The sequence below is a fragment of the Macaca fascicularis genome, chromosome X, assembly GCF_037993035.2.
Source record: "Macaca fascicularis isolate 582-1 chromosome X, T2T-MFA8v1.1".
Classification (NCBI taxonomy): domain Eukaryota; kingdom Metazoa; phylum Chordata; class Mammalia; order Primates; family Cercopithecidae; genus Macaca; species Macaca fascicularis.
In genome coordinates this window covers 160274930-160301180 of record NC_088395.1, presented here as the reverse complement: position 1 = coordinate 160301180, position 26251 = coordinate 160274930, and the positions used below count along the sequence as shown (strand labels likewise).

The 26251-nt window shown below is 49.4% G+C and overlaps 2 protein-coding genes across 2 annotated transcripts in view; one reads left to right on the top strand and one right to left on the bottom strand.

The window, feature by feature from the left end:
* Positions 1-1305, bottom strand: part of TKTL1 (transketolase like 1) — a 32148-nt gene extending 30843 nt beyond the window's left edge. Inside the window, exon 1 of the mRNA XM_074029663.1 lies at positions 1113-1305. Within this exon, the coding sequence (XP_073885764.1) occupies positions 1113-1246 (134 nt within the window). The 5' untranslated portion in view covers positions 1247-1305. The remainder of the gene's footprint in view (positions 1-1112) is intronic.
* Positions 1306-1889: 584 nt separating this feature from the next.
* Positions 1890-26091, top strand: TEX28 (testis expressed 28). Its single transcript, XM_005594965.5, has 5 exons — positions 1890-1983; positions 5146-5245; positions 8540-9267; positions 24820-24955; positions 25571-26091. The coding sequence occupies exons 2-5, from the start codon at positions 5234-5236 to the stop codon at positions 25925-25927; spliced, it is 1233 nt and encodes a 410-aa protein (XP_005595022.2). The 5' UTR covers positions 1890-1983; positions 5146-5233; the 3' UTR covers positions 25928-26091.
* The last annotated feature ends 160 nt before the right edge of the window (positions 26092-26251 follow it).

Below are 26251 nucleotides of genomic sequence, written 5' to 3'. Positions count from 1 at the left end.
CTGTTTCCCAAGCTGAATTCGAACTCCTGGACTCAAGCTATCCTCCCGCCTCAGGCCCCACGTACTGAGACTGCAGGCCTGAGCCACCGCGCTCAGCTAGGTTTAACTTTTTTTTCCTTGAGACAGAGTCTCGCTCTCGCCCAGGCTGGAGTGCGGTTGCGCAATCTCAGTTCACTGAAACCTGACCCTCTCAGCCTCCCGCGTAGCTGGGACTACAGGCACGTGCCACCACGCCCAGCTAATTTTTGTAACATTTTGTACAGAGGCTCGCCATCTTGCCCAGGCTGATTTCTAACTAGTTTCTAGGCTCACACGATCCGCCTGCCTCGGCTTCCCTAAGTGCTTGGGATTACAGGTGGGAGCCACTACACCTGGCCACTCCAAAAAATTTAAGATGGAACACTTTGAAACATCCTATGAAGCCAGCATTACACTTTGATACCAAAACCAAATACTACAATACAACTAGAGACAAATATCCCTCAAACTGATGCAAAAACCATCAACCGCATATACCAGCAAACCCAACAAAAAGCAACCCTCCCACCTCAGCCTCCCGAATAGCTGGGAGTGCAGGCGCGTGCCCCCATGCCCAACTCATTTTTTATTTTCATTTTTTGGTAAGAGACGGCGTTTCACCACGTTGCCCAGGTTAGAATTTTAATTGCTTTTTCTCCTCACATCCTGGGTTAGGGTCGCTCATTCACCCTCAGGGATCCACTACAACTGCTTACCCGGGAAGCCCTGCTCCCCGCTAAAATGAAAACCACAACTAGCCCGATTTGATCCCAACAACATCCCTCTGCCACCTCAGTCCGGTCTGGATCCTTGCCTCCCAACTGGGGATCTTGGGGACCTCCAGAACTTCGGCCGGGGGTAAATGAGGGGCAGCTTCCAGAGCCTGTGGCCGACCGACCAACCGACCGACCCTTGGGTTAGGGGGAAGAGTGCCTCGCCGCCATCTAGGGTGCTCGGCCCACCCCAACAGCCCAAGACAGGGCATCTACGACAGAGCCCATTGCGCCTCTGAGGGCTCCCCCTTCACCACACGGCCTCATGGCCACCGGGCCCGTGGCCCCTGCACGACCCAGACTTCAATGAGGAGAACTTACCCGGAGCTCGTGGAGCATGTAGCCCTGATGGAATGGATTCGCAAGCGGCTGGCCATATCTCTCAGCACCCGCAAGGTGCCCCCGTCGGGTCTGGCCTCCTCCGGCAACTCAGCGCTCGCCTCAGCATCCGCCATTAATCCAATCCCTTAGGTGTCTCAAGACCCAGTCCGAACCCTCCGACGTCTGAAGAGCGAATGGCGCCGGCGTGCTGCCCAGCGGGTTTATGTGATGTCGGCGTGGCTCCCTCCGCGTGCTGCGTGCCGCTCCCTCCGCGTGCCGCTCCCTCCGCGTGCCGCTTCCTCCGCAAGCAATTCAAGGGATCTGGAATGTTTGTGACTTGCACGTGCAAAAGTTATTGAAAATAGTCCCTTTCTCATCTTCTCTCATGCTAGCAATGCCAAAAGGGCTCCCTCCGCGCGGGTGCAGGGTCTTCTTTCTATGCGCAAAAGGTTCCGGCACTAGCTGTGTGGTGCGGCATGTGTCACGTGGTGATGCTGCACGTGGCACGTGCAGCCGCAACCGTAAAGCAAGGGGGGAGGTGCTGTGGCGCATTTTTTTTTTGCTTTAAATGGTAACCCCTCCCCCACAACAGCCCGGGCTGTGGCGGGAGCAGGCGGAGGGAAGGAATGCTCAGGGTTCTGAGACCAGTGGTGCCTGCGCCAGCCTCCTCTTTCTAGAACATTCTATGAGGCAAGCCCCGTGTGATTGTTGAGGTGAGGTTAGCCCATTGCCAGACTGTGACGTGACCGTGACTTGAGTGAACCCTGGTAACTAGGAAATGTGCTCGCCCTCTGTCTGAAATGCCTCATGTCCGGTGGTGCCTGCGCTAGCCCCCATGTCGGTCTCAGAGAACCTTCTCCCTACCTCTGAGGTGACCTACCGACCTAGAACTAGCATGGCTCCCAACGGCCCCAGCTCTACAGCCCTGTGCCCAAGTCCAGACATTCGGGATCCCAAGTACTGTGTGTCGGTTCAAAAATGCCGAATTTCTATGTGACCTCAAGTCAGGCCGCCTGGTCACGCCACAGGCTGAATGCCCCTTGGGCTCCCATGGTTAAAGGGAACGTGCGTTTACTTTTTTTTTTTTTTTTGAGACAGAGTCTCGCCCTGTCGCCCAGTCTGGAGTGCAGCGGCTCGATCTTAGCTCTTTGCAACCTCAGCCTCCTGGGTTCAAGCGATTCTCCTGCCTCAGCCTCCTGAACAGCTGGGATTACAGGCGTGCGCCACCACGCCTGACTAATTTTTTGTATTTTTAGTAGAGACGGGGGTTTCACCGTGTTGGCAAGGTTGGTCTCAAACTCCTGACCTCAGGTTATCTGCCAAACTCGACCTCCCAAAGTGTTGGGATTACAGGTGTGAGCCAGCGCACCAGGCTGTGGTGGGCACCTGTAGTCCCAGCTACTGGGAGTCTGAGGCGGGAGAATCGGTTGAACCCGAAAGGCGGAGGTTGCAGTGAGCCAAGATGGCGCCACTGCACTCCAGCCTGGGCTACAGAGCAAGACTCCGTCTGAAAAAAAAAAAAGTGGCTGGGCACAGTGGCACACACCTGTAATCCCAGCACTTTGAGAGGCCAAGGTGGGTGGATCACCTGAGGTCAGGAGTTTGCGACCAACCTGACTAACATGGTGAAACCACATTTCTACTAAATACAAAAAAATTAGCTGGGCATAGTGGCGCATACTTGTACTCCGAGCTACTTGGGAGGCTGAGACAGGAGAATCACTTGTACCTGGGAGGTCGAGCTTGCGTTGAGCCAAGATCGAGCCATTGCACTCCAGCCTGGGCAACAAGAGCAAAACTCCGTCTCAAGAAAAAAATTTAACACGCCACCTAATTGCGATTAAAAAAAAAAAAAAAAAACCCTGAACCTGTTTAGATTCCCACTTGCAGAGTATGTGACATCGCCTTCTGCTACATTTTCACCAGCCCTAGACGTTGTTAGGCTTTTTAATTTTTGGTGTTCTGGTGGATGAGAAAATAGTATTTAATCGTTGCTTTTCGTTTACTATTCCCTGATCACCTTGCAATTACACGTTTTTTCATAGGTTTTACTGCCTTTCGTTTTTCGTCTTGTCTGAGATGTCCGTGGCTACCGTTTAACGTCTTTATATTGGGTTATTTGCTCTTAGTTTACTGATTTGCAGTTCTTTATATATGTGATGATTAGCCCTTTATGTATTAGATATATTTCAAGCTTTGTTTTTCTTGTTTGCTTTTATTTATTTATTTATTATTTATTTATTTATTTTTAACTTTTTGAGACGGAGTCTCGCTCTGTCACTCAGGCTGGAGTGCAGTGGTGTGATCTCGGTTCACTGCAAGCTCCGCCTCCCGGGTTCATGCCATTCTTCTGCCTCAGCCTCTTGAGTAGCTGGGACTACAGGTGCCCACCACCACGCCCGGTTAATTTTTTGTATTTTTAGTAGAGACGGGATTTCACCGTGTTAGCCAGGATGGCCTTGATCTCCTGACCTCGTGATCCGCCCCCCTCAGCCCCCCAAAGTGCTGGGATTACAGGCGTGAGCCACCGCGTCCAGCCTATTTATTTATTTTTTGAGACGGGATCTCAGTCTGCCACCCTGGCTGGAGGGCAGTGGTGCGATCACGGCAGCCTCGACATCCCCGGGATCAAGTGATCCTACCGTCTCAGCCTCCTGGGTAGCTGGGACTACAGGTGTGCACCACCACTCCAGGATAATTTTTGCATTAATTATTTTTTAATAGAGACAGGGGTTTCGCCATGTTGCCCAGGCTGGTCTCGACCTCCTGGGCTCAAGAGATCCACCCACCTTGGCTTCCAAAGTGCTGGGATTACAGGCATGAGCCAGCATACCCAGCCCTTGTTTTTGTTTGTTTGTTTTGTTTTGTTTCCCGTTTCTTTCATTTTTAAAAAAATTATTATTAATCAAGTCCCATTTTTTTCTCCCCTTGGTTATTTGGATGTTATGTACATATGTAGCTTCTTTTCTAGTGATTACTTTTTTTTTTTTTTTTTGGAGACAATCTCACTCTGTCAGCCGGGCTGGAGGGCAGTGGTGCAATCTCGGCTCACTGCAACCTCCGTCTCCCGGGCTCAAGCAATTCTCCTGCCTCAGCCTTCCCAGTAGCTGGGATTACAGGGGTGTGCCTCCAAGCCCAGCTAATTTTTGTATTTTTAGTAGGGACAGTGTTTCACAATGTTGACCATACTGGTCTCAAACTCCTGACCTCAAGTGATCTATCCGCCTTGGCTGCCCAAAGTGCTGGGATTACAGGCGTGAGCCACCACACACCGCTCCCTTTTTTTTTTTTTTTTTTTTTTTTTTTTTTTTTTTTTGAGACAAGTTCTCACTCACTCTGTTGCTCAGGTTGAAGGGCAGTAGCACAGTCACAGGTCACTGTAGCCTCTACTTGCTGGGCACAAGTGATCCTCCTGCCTCAGCATCCTGAGTAGCTGGGACCACAGGTGCACACCACTGCCCTGGCAAGACTTGCTTTTTAAACAGTTAATGAATTCTTAGATTTGTCAATGGTGTACTGAACTCTTTCATGTCTAAAAATGTCTTTAGTCTAACCCCACAGTAGACAGTTGGGGTGTAGAATTTTAGGCTGGGAAATCATCTTTCCCTCAGAATTTTGAAGGCAGCACTTCATTGTCTTTTTTTTTTTTTTTTTTAAGATGGAGTCTTGCTCTGTCGCCCAGGCTAGAGTGCAGGGGCGTCTCGGCTCACTGCAACCTCTGCCTCTTGGGTTCAAGTGATTCTCTTGCCTCAGCCTCCCGAGTAGCTGGGATTACAGGCACCCACCACCATGCCCGGCTAAGTTTTGTATTTTTAGCAGAGACAGAGTTTCCTCATGTTGGTCAGGCTGGTCTCAACTGTTGACTTCAAGTGATCTGCCTGCCTGGGCTTCCCAGAGTGCTGGGATTACAGGCGTGAGCCACCGTGCCCAGCCAGTACTTCATTGTCTTCTAGTTCCCCATGCTGTTGCTGAAGTCTGAAGCCATTCTGACTTCTGATTCTTTGAATGTGACCTATTTTTTTCTCTCTGGCAGTTATTCTCTCAGCGTGTTGAAGGTATCAGTCAACTATCTTCTGGATTGCATTGATGCTATTGAGAAGGCAGCCTGCAGTCGAAAAGTCATGGTTTTAAAGGTAATCAGCTTTTTTCCTCTGGCTGCTTTTAACATCTTGTGTCGGCCGGGTGCAGTGGCTCATGCTTGTAATCCCAGCACTTTGGGAGGCCGAGGCGGGTGGATCATTTGAGGTCAGGAGTTCCAGACCAGCCTGGCCAACATGGTGAAACACTCTCTCTACTAAAAATACAAAAATTAGCTGGGCATAGTGGCGGGCGCCTGTAATCCCAGCTACTTGGGAGGCTGAGGCAGGAGAATCGCTTAAACCCGGGAGGCAGAGGTTGCAGTGAGCCGAGATCACACCACTGCACTCTGGCCTGGGCAACAAGAGCGAAACTCTGTTTAAAAAAAAAAAAAATCTTGTGCCTAGGTGTGGACCTATTTCTGTCTTCCCTGCTTAGGATTTATTGGGCTTCTTGAATTTGTGAATTTGTGTCTTTCTTCAGTTCTGGAAAGTTCTTAGGGAGTTATCTCTTAAAATATTGCTGCTGCGGCTGGTCATGGTGGCTCATGCCTGTAATCCCAGCACTTTGGGAGGCCGAAGTGGGTGGATCACCTGAGGTTGAGAGTTTGAGAACAGCCTTGCCAACATGGTGAAACCCCATCTCTACTAAAAATACAAAAGAATTAGCTAGGCGTGGTGGCACGCACCTGTAGTTCCAGCTACTCGTGAGGCTGAGGCACGAGAATTGCTTGAACCCGGGCAGCAGAGGTTGGCAGTGAGCCGAGATCGTGCCATGACACTCCAGCCTAGGCAACAGAGTGTGACTCCTTTTCAATAAAAAAAAAAATTATATATATATTGCTGCTGCTTCATTCTCTCTGTCTTCTCTCTCTGGTATGACAATTGCATTTTTGTTAGACCTACTCACGCTACCTTCCATGTCTTCTATTTTTCAAGTTTTCTATTTCTTTGTGCCTCTGTGCTGCATTCTGCATACTCCTTCCTTCCTTCCTTCCTTCCTTCCTTCCTTCCTTCCTTCCTTCCTTCCTTCCTTCCTTCCTTCCTTTCTTTCTTTTGATGGAGTTTTGCTCTTGTTGCCCAGGTTGGAGTGCAATGGTGCGATCTCAGCTCACTGCAACCTCTGCCTTCTGGGTTCAAGCGATTCTCCTGCCTCAGCCTCCGGAGTAGCTGGCATTACAGGCATGTGCCACCACACCTAGCTAAGTTTGTATTTTTGATGGAGATGGGGTTTCTCCATGTTGGTCAGGCTGGTCTTGAACTCCCGACCTCAGGTGATCCGCCTGCCTCGGCCTCCCAGAGTGCTGGAATTATAGGTGTGAGCCACCATGCCAGGCTTTTTTTTTGTATGGATGGGGTTTCACCCTGTTGGCCAGACTGGTCTTGGACTCCTGACCTCAAGTGATCTGCCCACCTCGGCCTCCCAAAGTGCTGGGATTACAGGCATGAGCCACCACACCTGGCCTATATTGAACATTTAAATAGTTTTAAAACTGTGAAATCTGGCATATGTATATAAAGGTGCAGAAAACATTGATGTATGTTTTAGGAAATAACGATAAGGTGAACACACATTTAACCACTACTCAGGCCAGGCACCGCAGCCTCCACTGTCACCCCAATCATAATCACCTTCTCCCGCCCTGGTGGGAACCACCATCCTGGGGTTTCTGTTGCCAGCATCCATGCTGCCCTTTATGCTTTCCTGCCGGCGTAGTCATCCCTATACAATATCGTTTAGTTTTGCCTGCTCTTGGAATTTGTGTAAATGGAACCATTTGTAGTATGGATTTTCTGTTTGGTTTCTTTTGTTGAGCATTATGCTTGTGAAATGTATTCATGTTTTTCAAGGCTGTCGTTCATTCTCATTGCCGTACAGTAGTATATTGTTGCATATATTACGGTTTACTTACACTTTCTGGGCAGGTGGTTTGTTGCTAGTTGTTGGATATTGGGAACATCAGTGTGTTTGTCTCCTGGGAATATTGCCTACGAATGCAGTTGCTGGATCATTTGGTATGCATGTCTTCAACTTTGTGATACTGTCAAGTGCTTTTCCAAGGTGGTGGTAGTACAAATTTGCTTCCCACCAGTAATGGTTGAGAGTTCCTGTTGCTCTATATCCTTGCCAACACTCATCGTTGTTAGTCTGTCTGAGTTTGACCAATCTACTGGGTGCATAGTGGTACCACTTTGCGTTTTAAAAATTGAGGTATAGGCCAGACTCGGTGGCTCACACCTGTAATCCCAGCACTTTGGGAGGCTGAGGCGGGAGGATCACTTGAGGTCAGGAGTTGGAAACTAGCCTGGTCAACATGGTGAAACCCTGTCTCTACTAATAATACAAAAATTAGCTGGGCGTGGTGGTGCACACCTGTAATCCCAGCTACTCGGGAGGCTGAGGCATGAGAATTGCTTAAACCCGGGAGGTGAAGGTTGTAGTGAGCTGAGATTGCACCGCTGCACTCCAGTCTGGGTGACAGAGTGAGACTCCATCTCAAAAAAGAAAAAAAAAAAAAGTAGAAACAGAGCAGAGGCTGCACCTGAGCTGCCCCCCACCTCCGTCTCCTAGCTCCTTGCTCCCCAGTCTCCCCTGGTGGGCTGGGGTCCAGCTATGCTTCTCTTGCCATCTTTGTTTTAGAGGTAAGAAAACTGAGCCTCAGAGCAGTTTATTAACTTGCTCAAGGTCTCAGAGTGGTAGAGCCAGGATTTGAACTGGGCTCTTTGTCAAAGGCAACGTTAACCCCCTCACCATGTGAGAGACTCATTCTTTTGTGTTACAATAAAATTTTCTACCCTAGACTGTAAGCTGTATGAGATCAAGGAATGTATCTGGCTTCTGTACCACATGGTAGGCACTCAAAATATGTGTTGAATGAATGATTGGATGAATGAATGAACCTGTTAGGAGGCAAATCTCTCTGCCTAACCCTTCCTGTCTCCCTGGGAGTAGCAATACAGCAAGCTGTAAGGGTTAACGGAAATGTTTATTCCATAGTTTACAAGAACAGCTCTTTATAAGTGAGACCCACAATTGGTAATTTTTGGAAGAGAAAATAGGAGTGCAGTGCAAAAACAGGCAGATGTAGAAGGGAGTCTGGCCACCTGTCGGTCGTAGTGAGGCACAAAATGTAGAGCAAGGAGTCAGACGCTGAAAAGGAGGGGAGAGGAGCCCTGAAGATGAGCATCACCTCCCCAGTCTGCGTCGGACCCATCTTGAACGCACAAATCTTGCGTGTGTAAGTATCCATGCATATGTGGAGGTATTTTATGGAGTCATAACGTGTCCAATTCTCTCACACTTTGCGGCTCACAGAGCACCGTATTGTGATTTCTTGTTTCCCAATGTAGGCGGAACACACCAGGAGCCCCAGCGCAACCCTCCCCTCCAATGTGCCTTCATGCAGGTCCCTGTCATCCAGCGAAGACGGCCCCAGTGGCCCTTCCAGCCTCTCAGATGGGGGCCTAGCCCACAACTTACAGGATAGTGTCAGGCACCGCATCCTCTACCTCTCAGAGCAGCTGAGAGTGGAGAAGGCCAGTCGGGATGGCAACACCGTGAGCTACCTCAAGCTGGTGTCCAAAGCAGACCGGCACCAGGTGCCGCACATCCGGCAGGCCTTTGAGAAGGTGAACCAGCGCGCCTCTGCCACCATCGCCCAGATCGAGCACAGGCTCCGCCAGTGTCACCAGCAGCTCCAGGAGCTGGAGGAAGGCTGCAGGCCCAAGGGCTTACTGCTGATGGCAGAAAGCGACCCAGCCAACTGCGAGCCACCCAGCGAGAAGGCCCTGCTTTCAGAGCCCCCCATGCCGAGTGGGGAAGACAGGCCCGTCAACCTGCCCGATGCCAGCACACCCTTCACCGAGGAGAGTCGCTTCCAGAGCTCACAGCAGGGGATGCGCTTAGAGACGGAGGATGTGGCCCGGCAACAAAACCTGATATTGCAGAAGGTAAAGAAAGAGCTGGAAGAAGCCAAGAGGTTCCACATCAGCCTCCAGGCGTCCTATCACAGCCTAAAGGAGAGGTCTCTGACTGACCTGCAGCTGTTGCTGGAGTCCCTTCAGGAGGAGAAGTGTAGGTGAGGCCTTGGCTTTGGGGACTGGAAGCAGAGGAGGAACCGCTCCTGGGAGCCACCTCTGGGAGGGTGAAAGGGAGCCAGGACATGAGCCTGGAGAGCCAGGGTGAGGGGCCAGTTGGAAGAGCAGGTCCATGCTTCTCTTAGCGACTGGGCCCTGCCGTGGGGCGACCGGCCCTCTCCCTGCAGTCCCACACCTGCCTTGACCCTTGCTGGCGAAAATGCTCCAGCTCGGCAGCCCCTGCCAGGTGGTTGCAGCGGCACAGCGGCTGGCCCTGACTCTGTGGTGGCAGGAGACAACATGGGGGTGGCAAGAGTCCGGTAGACACCTGGCACTAGTTAGGGAGGTGGCGTCCTCTGGTCCCAGTCTGCCGGGAAGGTGGGAGTCAGGACCGGAGTCGCCTCGCCAGCTCTGGTCTCTTCACCCGTGCTCCTAGCTGAGCTGGGCACAGGTCGGGTCTCAGATACTTATTTCAAAAATGACTGCCTTCTGGTGAGTGCTTTCTCTGCGCCGTGCAGTAGCTCGATTTTCTTTTTCTTTTTCTCTTTTTTTGAGACGGAGTCTCGCTCTGTCGCCAGGCTGGAGTGCAGTGGCACGATCTCGGCTCACTGCAACCTCCACCTCCCAGGTTCAAGCGATTCTCCTGCCTCAGCCTCCCGAGTAGCTGGGACTATAGGCGTGTACCAGCACACCCGGTTATTTTTTGTATTTTTAGTACAGGCGGGGTTTCACCATGTTGACCAGGACGGTCTCAATCTCTTGACCTCGTGATCCGCCTGCCTCGGCCTCCCAAAGTGCTGGGATTACAGGCGTGAGCCACCGCACCCTGCCCTAGCTCGATTTTCTTTCCCTCTAAGATAAGGCTAGGGCCTACCAATTGGAAAAAAAAAAAAAAAAAAAAAAAAAAAAAAAAAGGCAAACTCAGTCTCTCAACGGATTCTCTCCATTCCGACTGGGACCGTTCTCTGGGTTTCCATGGGCCCTCAGGGGGTGTCACATTCTATCCCCCTCGCTGCAGTCTGTGGCTAATTAACGCCAGTCCCTCCAGAGTCCTGGCTAGGGAGGCAGTGACTACTCCCTTAGGTGAGCCAAGATTCTCAGCATTTGCATGAAAAGAAGAAACTCCGCAGTCCTTTTAGTGCCTGATGCAGGGGAAGAGGCACGTGGGAATCATCCTCTTTAGTTTCCCCAGGGAAATTTTGCCAGTGTTTACATAGCCTAAGAATCTGTTAAAGGACAATCAAAGAATATTACAGGACAACCACTATCAATGAGATGACTAGTCAGAGTCACAGGTGTCTCTTGGAGGTTATTTTCATAGGACATGGCAACCAAATCTAAAATCTTGGGAGCATTAAAGACCCTTTTGCCAAAATCACACTTACCCAGTCAGCTTTCTATTAAGCAACAACAGAGTTTGGTGGCAGTTACAAACTTCCCCGTATGTTTCCAAACCGTATGGGTCAATGAGAATGCTGTGCTCGGGTAAACTCTTAACCCCTCTCAAATCCGAGTCTTTCACCCCCTCTTGATACAGGGGTGACTACCGGGGAGCAGGGCAATACCTCTCTCTCCCCCTCTCAGACTTTTGCTGCAAATTCCAGAAGCCTGCACTTCTGACCCAGTACCCCCCATTGGACTGTGACATGGGATTTCTGGTTGTTTGCTGCAGCAGCGAGCCTATCCTTACTAATGTTCGTCGTGAGCAGAAAAGCAGGTCTGCAGGGCCCAAATTTACTAGGAGGAGAAAGGGCTGATGATGATTTTTCACTGTTGTCACGGGCTCGTAACTGAGCTGGGGCACCAGGTTAAGCAGCATTGTTCTTTGGCCCTCAGACGCCTACTTTGTGATTGGGGAAGCAGAGTCTCACAGAGGCACAAGCAGCCTATGTGGATGGTAAGAGTGGACCTGAGAGCGTTTCACCACACCCTGGCTGTGTGGCTAAGTTAGATGCAGGAGACACAGGAATTCATGGCATTATAAAAACATATACTTTCGTAAAATCTTCTTCAAAACTTTTACATGAGCTGGACGCAGAAGTGTTTCAACCAGCCAGGCCCCCTGTGACTGTTGCGTCCCTTCTGGTGCATCACAAACTGAGAAGCCACACTGCAAGTCCTGTGCTGTTTATCACAGTTAAATCCGTTTGCTTTCAAGAGGGCTGTAGTGGTTTTTACCATTCTGGTTTCTTTTTAATTTGGTCTTGGCACGTCTCTACTGAGCGTGGCCATAGCCGAGATACCCAGTCTCTAGGAGATCCCTGACCCGTGGGATCGTTAGGTTCGGATGTGTGTGTCAGGGGAGCCACAATGAGGAGGCAGATGAAAATGTATGTAACAGCGACATGGGCTGGGCGCGGGGGCTCACGCCTGTAATCCTAGCACTTTGGGAGGTTGAGGTGGGCAGATTGCTTGAGCTCAGGAGTTTGAGACCAGCCTGGGCAACATAGCGAGATCTTGTATCCACAAAAAATTCAAAGAAATTAGCTGGGCGTGATGGCGCGTGCCTGTAGTCACAGTTACTCAGGAGGCTGAGTGGGAGCGGGGATCCCTTGAGCCTGGGAGGTTGAGGCTGCAGTGAGTCATGATTGCACCACTGCACTCCATCCTGGGTGACAGAGCGAGACCCTGTGTCAAAAAACAAACAAACAAACAAACAAAACAGAAAAAAGAAATGTATGACTCAGATCGCAGAGACGTTAGGTGTGCTGATGGGAGGCAGAGGGGAAGTCTGGATGCAGCAGGGAGCTGATTGAGCTCATCAGTTGTGCAAGAGCGAAGCCCAGAACGAAGGGCGGGGAAGCTTCCGGGGCTGTGCCTGTATTAAGGTCGCAGGGTGTGAAGGGATCCCACAGGCTTTCCTGCGGGGGTTGCGGTTGGCTGGTTTAAAGAAAACATGCACAAAGGAGGAAACTGATTTACATGACTCTGGTGTTGAGCATTAGGTTTTATCGTGGTCAGCAGCCATGGAATGTGTTGGGTTTTGGGTCAGTGAGGTGAGGACCACATGAGCTATATCGCAAACAATCACATGGTAGGGAGGGACGGGTGTTATCTAGGGCAAAGGTGACAGGGTACAACTGCTAAAGTTGGATGCTGAGGCAGCAACTGTATTAAACACATTTATGACAAGCACTTTAAAAAATTGGTGTAGAATTCACACAATTTCACATAATGTGAAATTAACCATTTGGAAGCATGTAATTCAGTGCATTAAGTACATCTGCAGTGTGGTCCAACCGTCACGTCTGTACAGTTGTCTAACATTTTCATCACCCCAGAAGGAGACCTCCAGACTCACTACGCAGTCACTCCTAGCCTCGGCTCCAGGCGTTCCCTAATCTGCTTTCTGTCTCCGTGGGTTTGCCTCTTCCGGACTTTTCATATAAATGGGACCACACAATATGTGGGCTTTTGTGTCTAGCTTCTTTCGCCGTTTTCAAGGTTCATTCATGTTGTAGCATGTATCAGTACTTCATTCTCTTGATGGCTGACTTATATTCCAGTCCATGGGTAGACCACATTTTGTTTATCTGTCCGTCGGTGGATGGAGGTTTGAGTTGTTTCCACCTTTTGGCTATTGTGAGAAGCCCTGCCCTGAACACTCACACACATGCCACTTATTTGAATACCAGTTTTCAATTCTTTGGGGTCTATAATCAGGAGTAGAATTGCTGGGCCCTGTGGTGACTCCAGGTGTAACGTTTAGAGGAGTCTTCCCACAGCAGCCGCGCCGCTCCACCTTCCCACCAGCAATGCTGAAGGCTTCCAGTTGCCTCACATCCTTGCCAACGTTTATCGTTATCCTTTTTTTTTTTTTTTTCCAACAGATGTCACTGTGAAGTGGTATCTCATTATGAGGGCTGGCTTTCTTTTTTATTTTTCCTGAGTCTTTCGATACGCAAAAGTTTGTTTTCTTTCTTTCTTTCTTTCTTTCTTTCTTTCTTTCTTTCTTTCTTTCTTTTCTTTCTTTTCTTTCTTTTCTTTCTTTTTCTTCTTTCTTTCTTTTTCTCTTTCTTTCTTCTTTCTGTCTCTCTTATTCTCTTTCTTTCTTTCTTTCTTTCGTTCTTTCGTTCGTTGTTTTTTTTTTTTCAGGGTCTCTGTTGCCCAGGCTGGAGCACAGTGATGCAATCATAGTTCACTGCAGCCTTGAACTCCTGGGCTCAAACGATCTTCCTGCCTCATCCTCCCGAGTAACTGGGAGTACAAAGCATGTGCCACCATGCCTGGCTAACTTTTAAAAAATTATTTGTAGAGATGGGATCTTGCTATGTTGCCCAGGCTGGTCTTGAACACCTGGCCATGGCCTCCCCAAGTGCTGGGGTTACAGATGTGAGCCACTGTGCCTGGCCAGTTCTTACTTTTTAATACATTTTTTAAGTTGATTGTGGTAAAAAAAAAAAAAAAAAAAAAAAAAAAAAAAAGGCGACATGGTATATTCTTTTTGATTCTGCAACGTGCAGGGTCTCTATCACAGCAACAATTAGACTCAGGAGGCTTGGGGCTGGGCTAGTGGCCCTGGGGTCTCCTCCTTCATGAGGTCTGGGTTTGTGGGTCCTTGCAGAGGACATTCCTGGGCCCTGGAAGGACTGTGACTGCTTCTGCTGGAGTTGCTTGAGGCCCCTGGTAACTCTCCCCTCTGTGTGCTGAGGAGAAGCACGGGCGTCGCGAACTTGATGCTTCTGGATGGAAGGGTCTTTGCCAAGCTTCTCTTTCTTTCTTGTGGAAATTGGGGGAGCTTCAGATCTCCAAGAAGATGCACAGTGAGTGGCCTGTCTCCTCGGCACAAGCCAGTCTCCTGGGGGACCAGAAGGCCCCGGTTCCTCAGCGTCTCTGTGGGTCAGGAGGAAAGAAGGCTTGAGAAACTCAGAAAATGTTCATTGGTAGAAGAGATGGCACCCAAGGAAGGCATGTGGAGCCTTCAAGTGAAAGTCTCGACTGGCCAGGTCTCATCTGGGCACCTTGCATGGAGAGTTGCAGGAGACCCCCTCTAGCCTCCTAATGAGCCAGGGGGCTCTGGGAGGGTCTGGGGGTCCTTCTCCCTCTCTTACAGGATGTACAGCTGACTTCTGCTTGATGGTGAAAGGCAGTCAGGTTTCAGGCTTGGCCCCGTAGACAGGGCATGGACAAGTCCTGGAGTTGGGGGTGTGGTGCCAGCAAAACCATCTTTACTCTCTGGGGTCCATAGCCAGTCCCAGCCTGCCCAGCCCACCCTCCTCCTTCACCCTTGTAGCCCTAGTGGTGAATGCCTGGGGTAGATGGGTTGCTGGGACATCTTTGTTCTTTGTTGGATGAGTAAAATGGTCCCAGGAGAAAACCCGACGGTGAGGAGGACATTGCTTCTTTTTTTTTTCTTTTTTATGAGATGCAGTCTCACTCTGTCCCCCAGGCTGGAGTGCAGTGGTGTGATCTCGGCTCACTGCAATCTCTGCCTCCCTGGTTCAAGCGATTCTCCTGCCTCAGCCTCCCGAGTAGCTGGGATTACAGGCGCCCCCCAGCACGCCTGGCTACTTTTTTGTATTTTTTAGTAGAGATGGGATTTCGCCATGTTGACCAGGCTGGTCTCGAACTCCTGACCTCAAGTGATCCACTCGCCTCGGCCTCCCAAAGTGCTGGGGTTAGAGGCGTGAGCCACCACACCTGGCTGGAGGACATTGCTTCTTACCCCATTTCTAGTTCCCTAGACCTGCCTTGGCATCACCTCATTGAAGGCTCCACTTGGTGACAAGGAACTGGCTTATTTGGAAACAGGGTCGTTGCGGACGTGATGAGTTAGATTTGGATGAGGTCATTCTGCAGAAGGGCAGGTCCTAATGCAACGTGACCTGTGTCCTGAAAGAAAGGGGAGACGGAGACACGGACACACCCAGAGGGAGAACGCCATGTGGAGACAGAGGCCGAGGCTGATCTGCCGTGGCAGAAGCCAAGGAAGCCTGCAGATGGGCAGCAGAGCAGAAGCTGGGACAGAGGCCCCGAGTGGAGGCGCCTTCTCAGTCCTCAGCAGGAGCCCAATTCCGCCTGCGCCTTCCTCTCGGACTGCTGGACCCCCAGCCAGGAGAGAGGCCGTCTCTGCTGGGAAAGCCACTCAAAGTTTGTAACGCTTTGTGATGGTAGCCACAGGAAACTCCCACACTCAGCTTGTCCTTTAGGCTCTGCTCTGATGTCCTCTCCTCAAAGGGACTTCCCAGGCTACCACGTTCAAATGGCCTCTTCTTTTATTCTTTTGGAGGTGGGGTTTTTTGAAGTAAAGTTTTTTTTTTTTTTTTTTTTTTGACGGAGTTTTGCTCTTGTTGCCTAGACTGGAGTGCAATGGCGCGATCTTGGCTCACTGCAACCTCCGCCTCCTGAGTTCAAGCGATTCTCCTGCGTCAGCCTCCCGAGTAGCTGGGATTATAGGCATGCACCACCACGCCTGGCTAATTTTGTATTTTTAGTAGAGATGGGGTTTCTCCATGTTGGTCACGCTGGTCTCGAACTCCCAACCTCAGGTGATCCACCCGCCTCAGCCTCCCAAAGTGCTGGGATGACAGGCATGAGCCACCGCGCCTGGCCTTTTTGAGGTAAATTTTATACAGTGAAATTGCATTTAAGTTTAGGCATACAGTTTAACGAGTTTTGACAAAGGTTTACACCTGGCCAACTAAAATCCCAATAAAGAGCTTTGCCACCACCCCAGACAGTACCCTCACGCCCTCTTCCAGTGAACACCCATCTCCCATAATCAGCCACTGTTCTGGTTTCTGTCACTCTAGCTTGGTCTCCTCTTGAACCTCATGTAAGTGGAATCGCACGGCGCGCAGTGCTTTGCGTCTGGCTGCTTTCGCTCCGTGGAATTGTTTTGAGATCCACCCAAGCTGTGTGAGTAGCTCATGGCTTCGTATTGCTTGGCAGCATTCCATTGCATGGAGACACCGCAGGTTGCTTATGCCCCGGTCCGCTGCCAGTTGGGCGAGTGAATAAAGCTGCTATGAACGTTCTCGTACAAGTCTTTCTGTGAACATATGCTTTCATATATGGAATTGCTCGATGACGGGGAAGTGTTATGTGTCTTAGTCCCACTTTCTGGTGCTGTAACAGAGTACCGCAGGCTGGGTAGTTTATAAAGAAAGGAAGTTCAATGTCAAGGCGCTGGCAGCTGGTGAGGACCTTTGTACTGCATCATCCTGTGGCAGAAGGCAGAAGGGCAAGAGGGCGTGAGAAAGCGAGCGGGGGCCAAACTTTCACGATAACAATATTAATATTAATCCCCTCTTACCAGTCCCACCCCTTAACACCATCACATGGCCATTAAATTTCAACATGAGTTTTGGGGGGTGACATGCACACCATAGCAGTATGCTTAACTTTTTAAGAAAGAGGAAGGCCAGGCGCGGTGGCTCACGCTTGTAATCTCAGCACTTTGGGAGGCCGAGGTGGGTGGATCACCTGAGGTCGGGAGTTGGAGACCAGCCTGACCAACATGGAGAAACCCCGTCTCTACTAAAAATACAAAATTAGCCGGGCGTGGTGGCACATGCCCGTAATCCCAGCTACTCGGGAGGCTGATGCAGGAGAATCGCTTGAACTCAGGAGGCGGAGGTTGCAGTGAGCCGAGATCGTGCCATTGCGCTCCAGCCTGGGCAACGAGTGAAACTCCATCTCAAAAAAACAAAACAAAACAAAAACACACACACACACACAAAAGCCACCAGAGGAACGGTTTTCCGACATGGTTATACCATTTTACAGTCCCGCTAGGAGTGTGTAAGAGTTCCAGTTGCCAACGTTTGGGAAGATCAGTCTTTTAAATTTCAGCCTCTTAAGTTCAGCCACAACTTGGTGAAATTAGACTCCAAAATTTCATCACCCTAGCCCATGTTCTCTCAACCTTGGCACTGTCGACATTTTGGACCAAATGATTCTCTGTTGTGCGGGGCTGTCCCATATATTCTAGGATGATGAGCAGCATCCCTGGTCTCCAATTACTTGATGCCAGTGGTGCGGTGAATTAATTTGCTGATGGTGCCGTGACAAATTGCCCCCAACTTCACGGCTTAAAATAATAGAAAGTTATTCTCTCACTGTCTTGGAGGCTAGAAGGCTGAAATCAGTTTCACTGGGCTGAAATCAGGCGAGGACACACTCTCATTGAAGGCTCTAGGGGACAAACTGATCTTTGCCTCTTCCAGTTTCTGGTGGCTGCCAAATTCCTTAATTTTGTGGCCACATCATTCCAGTCCTGAAGGCCAGCATCTTCAAACCTGTGTTCTGTCTTCACATGACATTCTCCTCTGTGCGTGTCTAATGTCCTTTTGCCTCTCTCTCATACATGGGCATTTAGGGCCCACCAGGATAATCTGGGATAATCTTTGCATCTCAATACCCTTAAACTCACCACTTCTGGAAAGCCCCCTTTTTTGGTCATAGAAGGTAACATTCACAGTTTCCAAGGATTATGACATAGATATCTTTTGCGGGGGCGGGTGGGTGTTTTTCTTTTTTAGACAGAGTCTTGCTCTGTCATCCAGGCTGGAGTGCAGTGGCACGATCTTGGCTCACTGCAACCTCCACCTCCTGGGTTCAGGCAATTCTCCTGCCTCAGCTTCCCAAGTAGCTGGGACTACAAGCACGTGCCACCACACCCAACTAATATTTTATATTTTTAATAGAGATGGGATTTCACCATGTTGCCCAGGCTGGTCTTGAACTCCTGAGCTCAGGCAGTCTGCCCACCTCAGCCTCGCAAAGTGCTGGAGTTACAGATGTGAGCCACCGTGCCCAGCCCAGGGGGGCAATTTTAGCCTACCATGCCCCACCTATTTGTAACAACCAGAAATGTCTCTCCAGAGACTGCCAAATGTCCCTTGGAGCGGAGGGGAGCAAATTGCCCCTGGTTGAGAACCACTCTCCTAGCCCATGAAACTAGTGGGTGTGACCCTGTCTCTGATGATTAATAGTGCTGAACCCCTTTTCACGTGCTTATCAGCCAACAAGTCTTTGGCTTGTTTTCAACTTGGATTGTTTTTTCATTGTTGAGTTGTCAGAGCTCTTTGTATACTCTGGACTAACCTTTGTCACTCCCCTACTTTTTCCTTTCTCGCACCACCCACCCGCCAAACTGCTCTCCCTTGTGTAGGTATTCATTTGTGTTGTATTGTTCTCGTCAAAATATCAGCACATTCAGGTTGGCCAGTGTGTCCGAGTGACTGCCCAAAGACATGTTGACACATGATGGCTGTTCTGTGAGTACCTGTTTCATGGATCAATCTGGGTGCTTCTTTTCCTCCCTTCCTGAAGGGACCCAGCTCGCCCTCTGGGCTGCTTTCCTCCTCCACGTATGCCAGAACTCTATCTGCTGTGTCTTGGGAACATCAGGGCAGGGTCAGGAGGGCTGATTCTGGATTTAGGCCTGACCCAGCCTCCTCTGTGCCGGGTATTTCCTGAATTACCTTGGACAAGGTGCTTCAAGTTTGCAATCCTCAGTTTCCATATCTGTAACATGGAGGTAATAATGATCCCACTATTGTTGGAACTGTTGTGAGTATTAATTAATACTTGTGTGTAAGCCCCAAGTAGATGCTGATGGAACTGAATTTACAATTCCTTTCTGCTTCTTATCTACAAACTAAGTCCTTGAAAGATTGTAAAGAAAAATTGGGCCAGATGTAGTGGCTTGTGACTGCAATCCCAGTGCTTTGGGAGGTCGAGGCAGGAGGATTGCTTGAGCCCAGGAGTTTGAGACCAGCTTGGGTAACAAAGTGAGACCATATCTCTGCAAAAAAATTTAAAAGTATTAACCGGACTTGGTGGCACATGCCTGTAGTCCCTGCTACTTGGGAGGCTGAGACAGGAGGTTCGCTTGAGCCTGAGAGTTTTATGTTGCAGTGAGGTATGATTGTGCCACAGTACTCCAGCCTGGGTGATAGAGGACAGAGTGAGACCTTATCTCAATTAAAAAAAAAAAAAAAGGAAAGAAAGAAAAAAGTTGTTAATGGCTTTTTCTTTTTTCTTTTTCTTTCTTTTTTTTTTTTGTTTTTGTTTTTTTTGAGATGGTGTCTTACTCTGTTGCCCAGGCTGGAGGGAGTGCAGTGACTCCATCTCAGCTCACTGCAACCTCTGCGTCCCGGATTCAAGTGGTTCTCCTGTCTCAGCCTCTTGAGTAGCTGAGATTACAGCATGCACCACCATGCCCAGCTAATTTTTGGGTTTTTTAGTAGAGACAGGGTTTCATCATGTTGGCCAGGCTGGTCTCCAACTCCTAATCTCAAATGATCCACCCGCCTTGGCCTCCCAAAGTGCTGTGATTACAGGCGTGAGCCACCACTCCCTGGCCAATGACTCTTGATAAATTCATCAATGGAGCACCCTAGGTTGATGAGCTCAGGGATTTGGCCAAGATCTCGACCTGACCCTGCCTTCCTCTTCTTTCCCTGAGTCAATGCCTCCTGGGCTTGTCATTCCTGCTGCCCTCTCCTCTCCACAGCATTACAATGCCCCACTACCCCTTACTCTGGTTGTCTGTCATTTTCTAGCAGCTTGTCTAGGACCGTCTCCACACATCTGATGGTCTTGTCCATCTCTCATTCATAAGTTGCTGGTAGAGGTTCAGAGATAAGAAGCTGCTCAAGTCAGAAAGCAGATTGGTGGTTGCCAGGGACTGCGGTGATGGGAATGGGGAGTGACTGCTAAATGGTATTTTTTCGAGGGGGTGATGAATGTCTTGGAACTTTTTTTTTTTTTTTTTTTTTTTTTTGAGACGGAGTCTCGCTCTGTTGCCAGGCTGCGGTGCAGTGGCGTGATCTCGGGTCACTGCAACCTCTGCCTCCCAGGTTCAAGCGATTCTCCTGCCTCAGCCTCCCGAGTAGCTGGGACTACAGGCGTGCACCACCATGCCCAGCTAATTTTTGTATTTTCAGTAGAGACGGGGTTTCACCATGTTGGCCAGGATGGTCTTGATCTCTTGACCCCATGATCCACCCACCTCGGCCTCTCAAAGTGCTGGGATCACAGGCGTGACTGCAGCCGGCCAATGTCTTGGAACTATTAATAGCCGTGGTGGTTGCACACCACCACATGTGCTAAATGCCACTGAATTGTTCACCTTAAAATCATTCATTTTATGTTACACGAAATTTACCTCAATAAAAATTGAATAAAATGAAGCTGCTCAGGTGCCAAGTAGGCAAAAGTTTCACTCTTGCTTTGTATTTCTGGCTGTATCCACAAGTGGGCAGTTGTGAAATTTTCTTATAGCCTCCTGCCATATTGAAAATGCCCTGAAGTGAATATGCCAGGTCTCCATGCTTTTTTTTCCCTTCTGGACACCAGGTCCTTGCAGGCATCCAGACCCTAGCTCCTCTGTCCCAAGAATGTTCTGGTATGTTTTGCTTTCAGACAAGGCTTGGAGATAACAGGCTATGGTTACTAGAGGCTTCACTGTTGCTCTGTGACCTCTCAGCCCCAGGGATCCAGTCTCGGGCTGACTTTCCTCAAGGTATCTGCTTAGGCCTTTGTTGCAGGCTCAGGTCGTGTTAACTTGAAGGCACAAGAACTTCCATTTTTTCCCCGACTTCTCCTCCACGTCAGAGCATCCTGCATCTTTGGATCTCTGAGGAGGTCTGACCTAAGGTCTGAGCTGCTCTCTGAACTGGCTCCTCTCATCCCTGTTGTGTTGAAGCAAAGCACAGACATTACATCAGTTCATCTGTAAATATTTCAGTGTGAACCTGAAATATGGATCATTTTGTTAATGTAGCCTAAATACCATACCAAAAATGTCTTAAAACAAGTCCACAATGTTAAATATGCGGTCACTGTCACCTGATTGCCTCACACATGCCATCATTCGTTTTTATTTCTGAAGGATTTTTTTTTTTTTTTTTTTGTGGGATGTAGTCTCACCCTGTCACCCAGATTGGAGTGCAATGGTGAGATCTCGGCTCACTGCAACTTCTGCCTCCCGGGTTCAAGCGATTCCCCTGCCTCAGCCTCCCGAGTAGCTGCGATTACAGGCATGTGCCACCACGGCCGGCTAATTTTTGTATTTTTAGTAGAGACGGGGTTTCACCATGTTGGCCAGGTCTTGAACTCCTGACCTCGTGATCCGCCCGCCTCGGCCTCCCAAAGTGCTGGGATTCCAGGCGTGAGCCACCACGCCCGGCCCTGAAGGATGTTTTTTTGCCGGACATAGAATTCTAAGTTGGCACTTAATTTTTGGAAATAATAAGCATTTTGAACAAATCATTCCCTTCTGACTTCCATGGTTTCTGTTGAAAAGGCAGCTGCCTGTCTTCTTGTTGCTCCTCGGATCACAGTTTTGTTTTCCTCAGGCTCCTTTTAAGATCTTTTCTTTTTCATTGTTGTTTAGTGGTTTTGCTATTATGATGTTTGGTGTGATTTTCTTTCTCGTGTTTTGTGCCGCTGACTCTCCCCTTGGTGTGATTTTCTGTGCATTCATCCTGCTTAGGGTTCGCATTGCTACTGGGGTTTATGGCTTGATGTCTTTTGCCAGTTTTGGAAATTTTCAGCCATTGTATCTTCAAATGTTGATTCTGCCCTAGTCTCTCATTTCTCCCCTTCTAGGGCCCCAGTTACATGTATGTTCGACCTTTCTACTGTATCCCTACATCCTCTGGGTTCCTGTGTGAGCCGTCCTGGTGATTTTCCTTCCACTTTGGCTTCTGTTTTGTTGGCTCTTCCCGCAGCTCCCTAGGGCCCCTTGCTTTGGCACATTTGCTCAGAGCGAGCTCATCCATCCTGGCCACATGCGTCGATTGCCCCCGGGCTATTGACCCCTCCTACAGCTGTTTCTCCATCTCAGACTTTTCCTCCAAGTTGCGGGCCATGATTAGGTTCTAGCTCAATTTGCCAAAAGCAAATTCTCAGAAATGATCAAGAATATACTCTTTCTGGCTGGGCCCAATGGCTCACGCCTGTAATCCCAGCACTTTGGGAGGCCGAGGCAGGCGGGTCACCAGAGGTCAGGAGTTGGAGACCAGCCTGGCCAACATGGTGAAACCCTGTCTCTATTAAAAATACAAAAATTAGCCGGGCATGATGGTGCATGCCTGTAGTCCCAGCTACTCAGGAGGCCGAGGCAGGAAAATCACTTGAACCCGGGAGGCGGAGGTTGCAGTAAGCCAAGATTGTGCCACTGCACTCCAGCCTGGGCAAACAGAAGGAGATCCGTCTGAAAACATAAAAATAAAAATACACTAGTTTGAAAAAATAAATAAATAAAGTTTACAACACTTTTTGTTGGAGAGGGTGGTCTTAACACCTTTGGTCTGTCTTGAGGGTGTCTGGGTTGACTGGTCATTGTTTTGTCTTCATAAGAGCATTCTCCAGAGTTGTCCATTTGCCTCTGTGACTGTAGGAGTTGGAGAGAGAGGGGTCCTTGACCAAGGAAGAGAAGGGAGCGTGGCTGCCAGAGGGCCAGGAGATGGGGGCCAGAGAGAAGGGGAGACTGAGAGAATATCCTTATGAAAATATTGTTTATTAACATCTGAATAGGCTATTCAGGAATGCATTCAAAAATATCTTCATGTGTCTTTATCTACACATTGATGAAGATTGACTTCATATTCCTGAGGACACTTAAAATCTTGAATGTTCTCGCAGCTAGATCATTCATGTAAATGGAAAGACAGTAATGAGGAATCTATTTTCGGGGTGACCATCCTGCCGACCCACTCCCCCTCTCTGTGAGCAGTAGCCTAGTCCATGTTGTCCACTGACTCTCTTCTTAACGGGGACCTGGGGCAGAGGCAAATGAAACATTCCTTGAAATGCTGCGAGGAACCGGCTTTTGACAAATTGGCTTTCAACAAATGAGCTGTCAGCTTATTCAGTGCCCAGGGGATTTCTCCGTGTGGGTGTTGGTCAAGTCCTTGGAGCGGGACCAAATAGAAGTCGTCACCGTTTTCCCCGTCACTGTCAGCACCACCGTTTAGACCTCCTGCACCTGAGGCCTGCCGCCACCCTCCTGGGCCTCCTGGGGCGGCAGCCCTGCCAGTCTATGGGTTCCATCGCTCTCCGGTGCCTTCTTTCTTCTGCGTAAGCGGTGGTGCCAGAGCCCCCTCACTGGCCCCCTGGCCTCTGTCCTTCTGGCCTGTTCTTTGTGGTGCCAAAAGAGGAACTTTGAAGGAGTTTTTAAATTATGAAGTATTTCAAGCACAGGGAAAATGTACAGGATAACATAATTAACAGCCCCAGCTTTCTGAAATCTTAACATTTGCCATGTTCACTTCAAATCTTACTTTTTTTTAGGAAATAAAACTTGAAAATATTCAGTTGAAGTCCTCATTACCCCTTTCCAGCACCATCTTCCTTCCTTGGTATTCTGGCCTCGCTATACCGGCCTCGCCATTCTCATTTGGGTGCTTATCTTTTCCATGCATGGTTTTATACTTTTACTACTTATATAATTATATACACAACAGGTAGTGATTGTTTTCTTTTAGAGATGGGGTCTCACTCTGCTGCCCAGGCTGGAGTGCGGTGGCGTGATGGCAGCTCACTGCAGCCTCGAACTCCTGGGCTCAAGAGATCCTCCTGCCTCAGCCTCCAGAGTAGCTGAGACTACAGGCACGTGCCACCACACCCAGATAATTAAAAATTTTTTTTTGTAGGGACAGGGTCTCACTGTGTTGCCCAGGCTGGTCTTGAATTCCTCCTGGCCTCAAACAATCCTCTTGCCTTGGCCTCCCAAAGCGCTGGGATTGCAACTGTGAACCGCTGTAACTGACCTGCTTGTGTTTTTTTAACAGCTCTATTGAGATATAATTTACATAGTATAAAATGCACCATTTTAACTACATTTCAATGGTTTTTAGTAAATTTACTGAGTTGTGCAACTATTGCCATGATTCACTTTTTTCTTTTTGTTTAAATAACGGCTCTATTGAGATATAATTCACATCCCATAAAATTCACCAATTTAAAGTGTACAATTCACTGGTTTTTAGTATATTCACAGAGTTGTTCAACCATCACCACTATCTAATTCCAGAGTATTTTTATCAGCCCCAAAGCAACCCTGTACTCATTAGCAGCCGCTGCCTATCCCCCACCCCCAGCCCCTGGCACCCACTAATCTGCTTTCTGTCTCTATGGATTTGCCTATTCTGGACATTTCGTAATTAGTGGAATCGTACTGAAATCTGTGGTCTTTTGTGACTTTTCAATCCTTATAGTCACCATGTTTCTATAGAGTAACTGCAGGCTAAACTTCGTACTCCACACTGGTCCTAGGGGATTTGCGGAATTGACGAGCACCCACGGATAGTTCACACTGTCATTTCTACAACTTCTAGTCTATGGCTATTCTTGTAAAGCTGTTACAAAAGAGTAACTACATATAAAATATATATGAATGTTGGTGTGCGTGTGGCTGGTGTGTGTTTGGGGTGTTCCCAGGCAGACCTGGAGCGGGAGGCAGTCTTTTCCTAGAGCCTGGGGAGGGAGGAGGAAGGCAGAAGCTGAACCCGAATCTGGTCTAGGTCAGGACCGCTCGCTGTTGGCATGAACTCTGGGTGAAGTACTGAAGGAATCTTACTTTCTCTTTTGCTCCCAAGACAAGCGTTGATGGAAGAACGGGTGAATGATCGCCTGCAGGGACACCTGAATGAGATTTACAACCTCAAACACAATCTGGCCTGCAGCGAAGAGAGAATGGCCTATCTATCCTATGAGAGAGCCAAGGAAATATGGGTGAGAACCTCCTGGGGGAGCCTTGTGAGAAGACTGGAGAGATGAGCGAATCCATTCTGATACCCCCAAACCAAAGCAAGGCACTCGAGCTGCCCCCTCCTGAGTGTTCAACGGCCACATACACATTTGTTTCAGAGCTAGCAGCATCTGACCTTTACACGCACGCTCCGCTTCCCACCATCTGGCTTAGCTGCTTTTGCCACTCTGGTGCTGCAGTGCTCACCCGTGAGCCTCTGACTCAGGAGATCTGGGGTGGAGCTGCTTCTGCTGCGGCTGCGGGTGTAGGGAGCACCCTCTCAGAACCCCTCCTTAGACCTGGCTTCCCTCTCCTCACTGTTCCATTTCCATAGCGCCCACCCCCGTCCCTGGGTAGTTGTGTCTTGACCAGGTCCTCAGCTTCGGGAGACAGTGGATGGGGGAGTGCGGCTGGGTCAGATGAAGCTTTCCCAGTTGTTGGAGAGCCTGCGCCCTCCCCTCTGCCCTGGATGTGCTCTAGGCTCTCTGCCTGCCTCCTCGAATAGCCACCCCACAGTGCTTGCTGCTCACCCCTAGGAACTCAATAAACGACCACAGTTGCGTGCTGACTTCTGGTGCGTGCATTTTCGTCTCCTGCAGGAGATCATGGAGACCTTCAAGAGCCGAATATCCAAGCTGGAGATGCTACAGCAAGTCACCCGACTGGAGGCAGCAGAGCACCTCCAAAGCCGTCCTCCGAAGATGTTGTTCAAGTTCGTGAGTCTGCTCTTCTCACTGGCAACCGTCCTCTTGGTCTTTATCTCCACCTTGTGTGCCTGCCCCTCATCACTGATCACCTCACGCCTGTGCACTTGCACCACCCTGATGCTGATTGGGCTTGGGGTACTGGCCTGGCAGAGGCGGCACGCCATCCCTGCCATAGACTGGCCAGAATGGGTCTCCTCCAGGTGTAGACTGTACTCCAAGAACTCTGGGCCTCCAGCACATGGACCTTAAGGGGCCAGGAGGGCCAACTGCCTTAGCTTGCTAGCTCCCTCCCTCCTCCTGGGTGTCGAGGGCATCCAGCAAGCCCTCCCCAGACAGCCCCTCCACAGCTCTTGCTTGCCAATTATGTAACCACCAGCCTGGCGAAATGGATATAGACGCCCACTTGCCTTACACTTCCTTTTTGTCAGGATCCTTTCACGCCATCGATAGACATGAGGCTCGGGAAAGATTAAAGTCTATGAAGCACTCTCTCTTCTTTATCCCCCTTGCACCCTCTCGAGACCCAGTGCCTGCACACGCAGAGGCTCAGGTGGTCCCAAACTGCAGTGAAAG

What these genes read in the sequence shown, in the direction of transcription:
- TEX28 (XM_005594965.5), top strand. An exon ending in CTTCAGGAGGAGAAGTGTAG is followed by an intron (nt 9,268 to 24,819) that starts GTGAGGCCTTGG and finishes TTTGCTCCCAAG; the next exon opens with ACAAGCGTTGATGGAAGAAC. An exon ending in AGAGAGCCAAGGAAATATGG is followed by an intron (nt 24,956 to 25,570) that starts GTGAGAACCTCC and finishes CGTCTCCTGCAG; the next exon opens with GAGATCATGGAGACCTTCAA.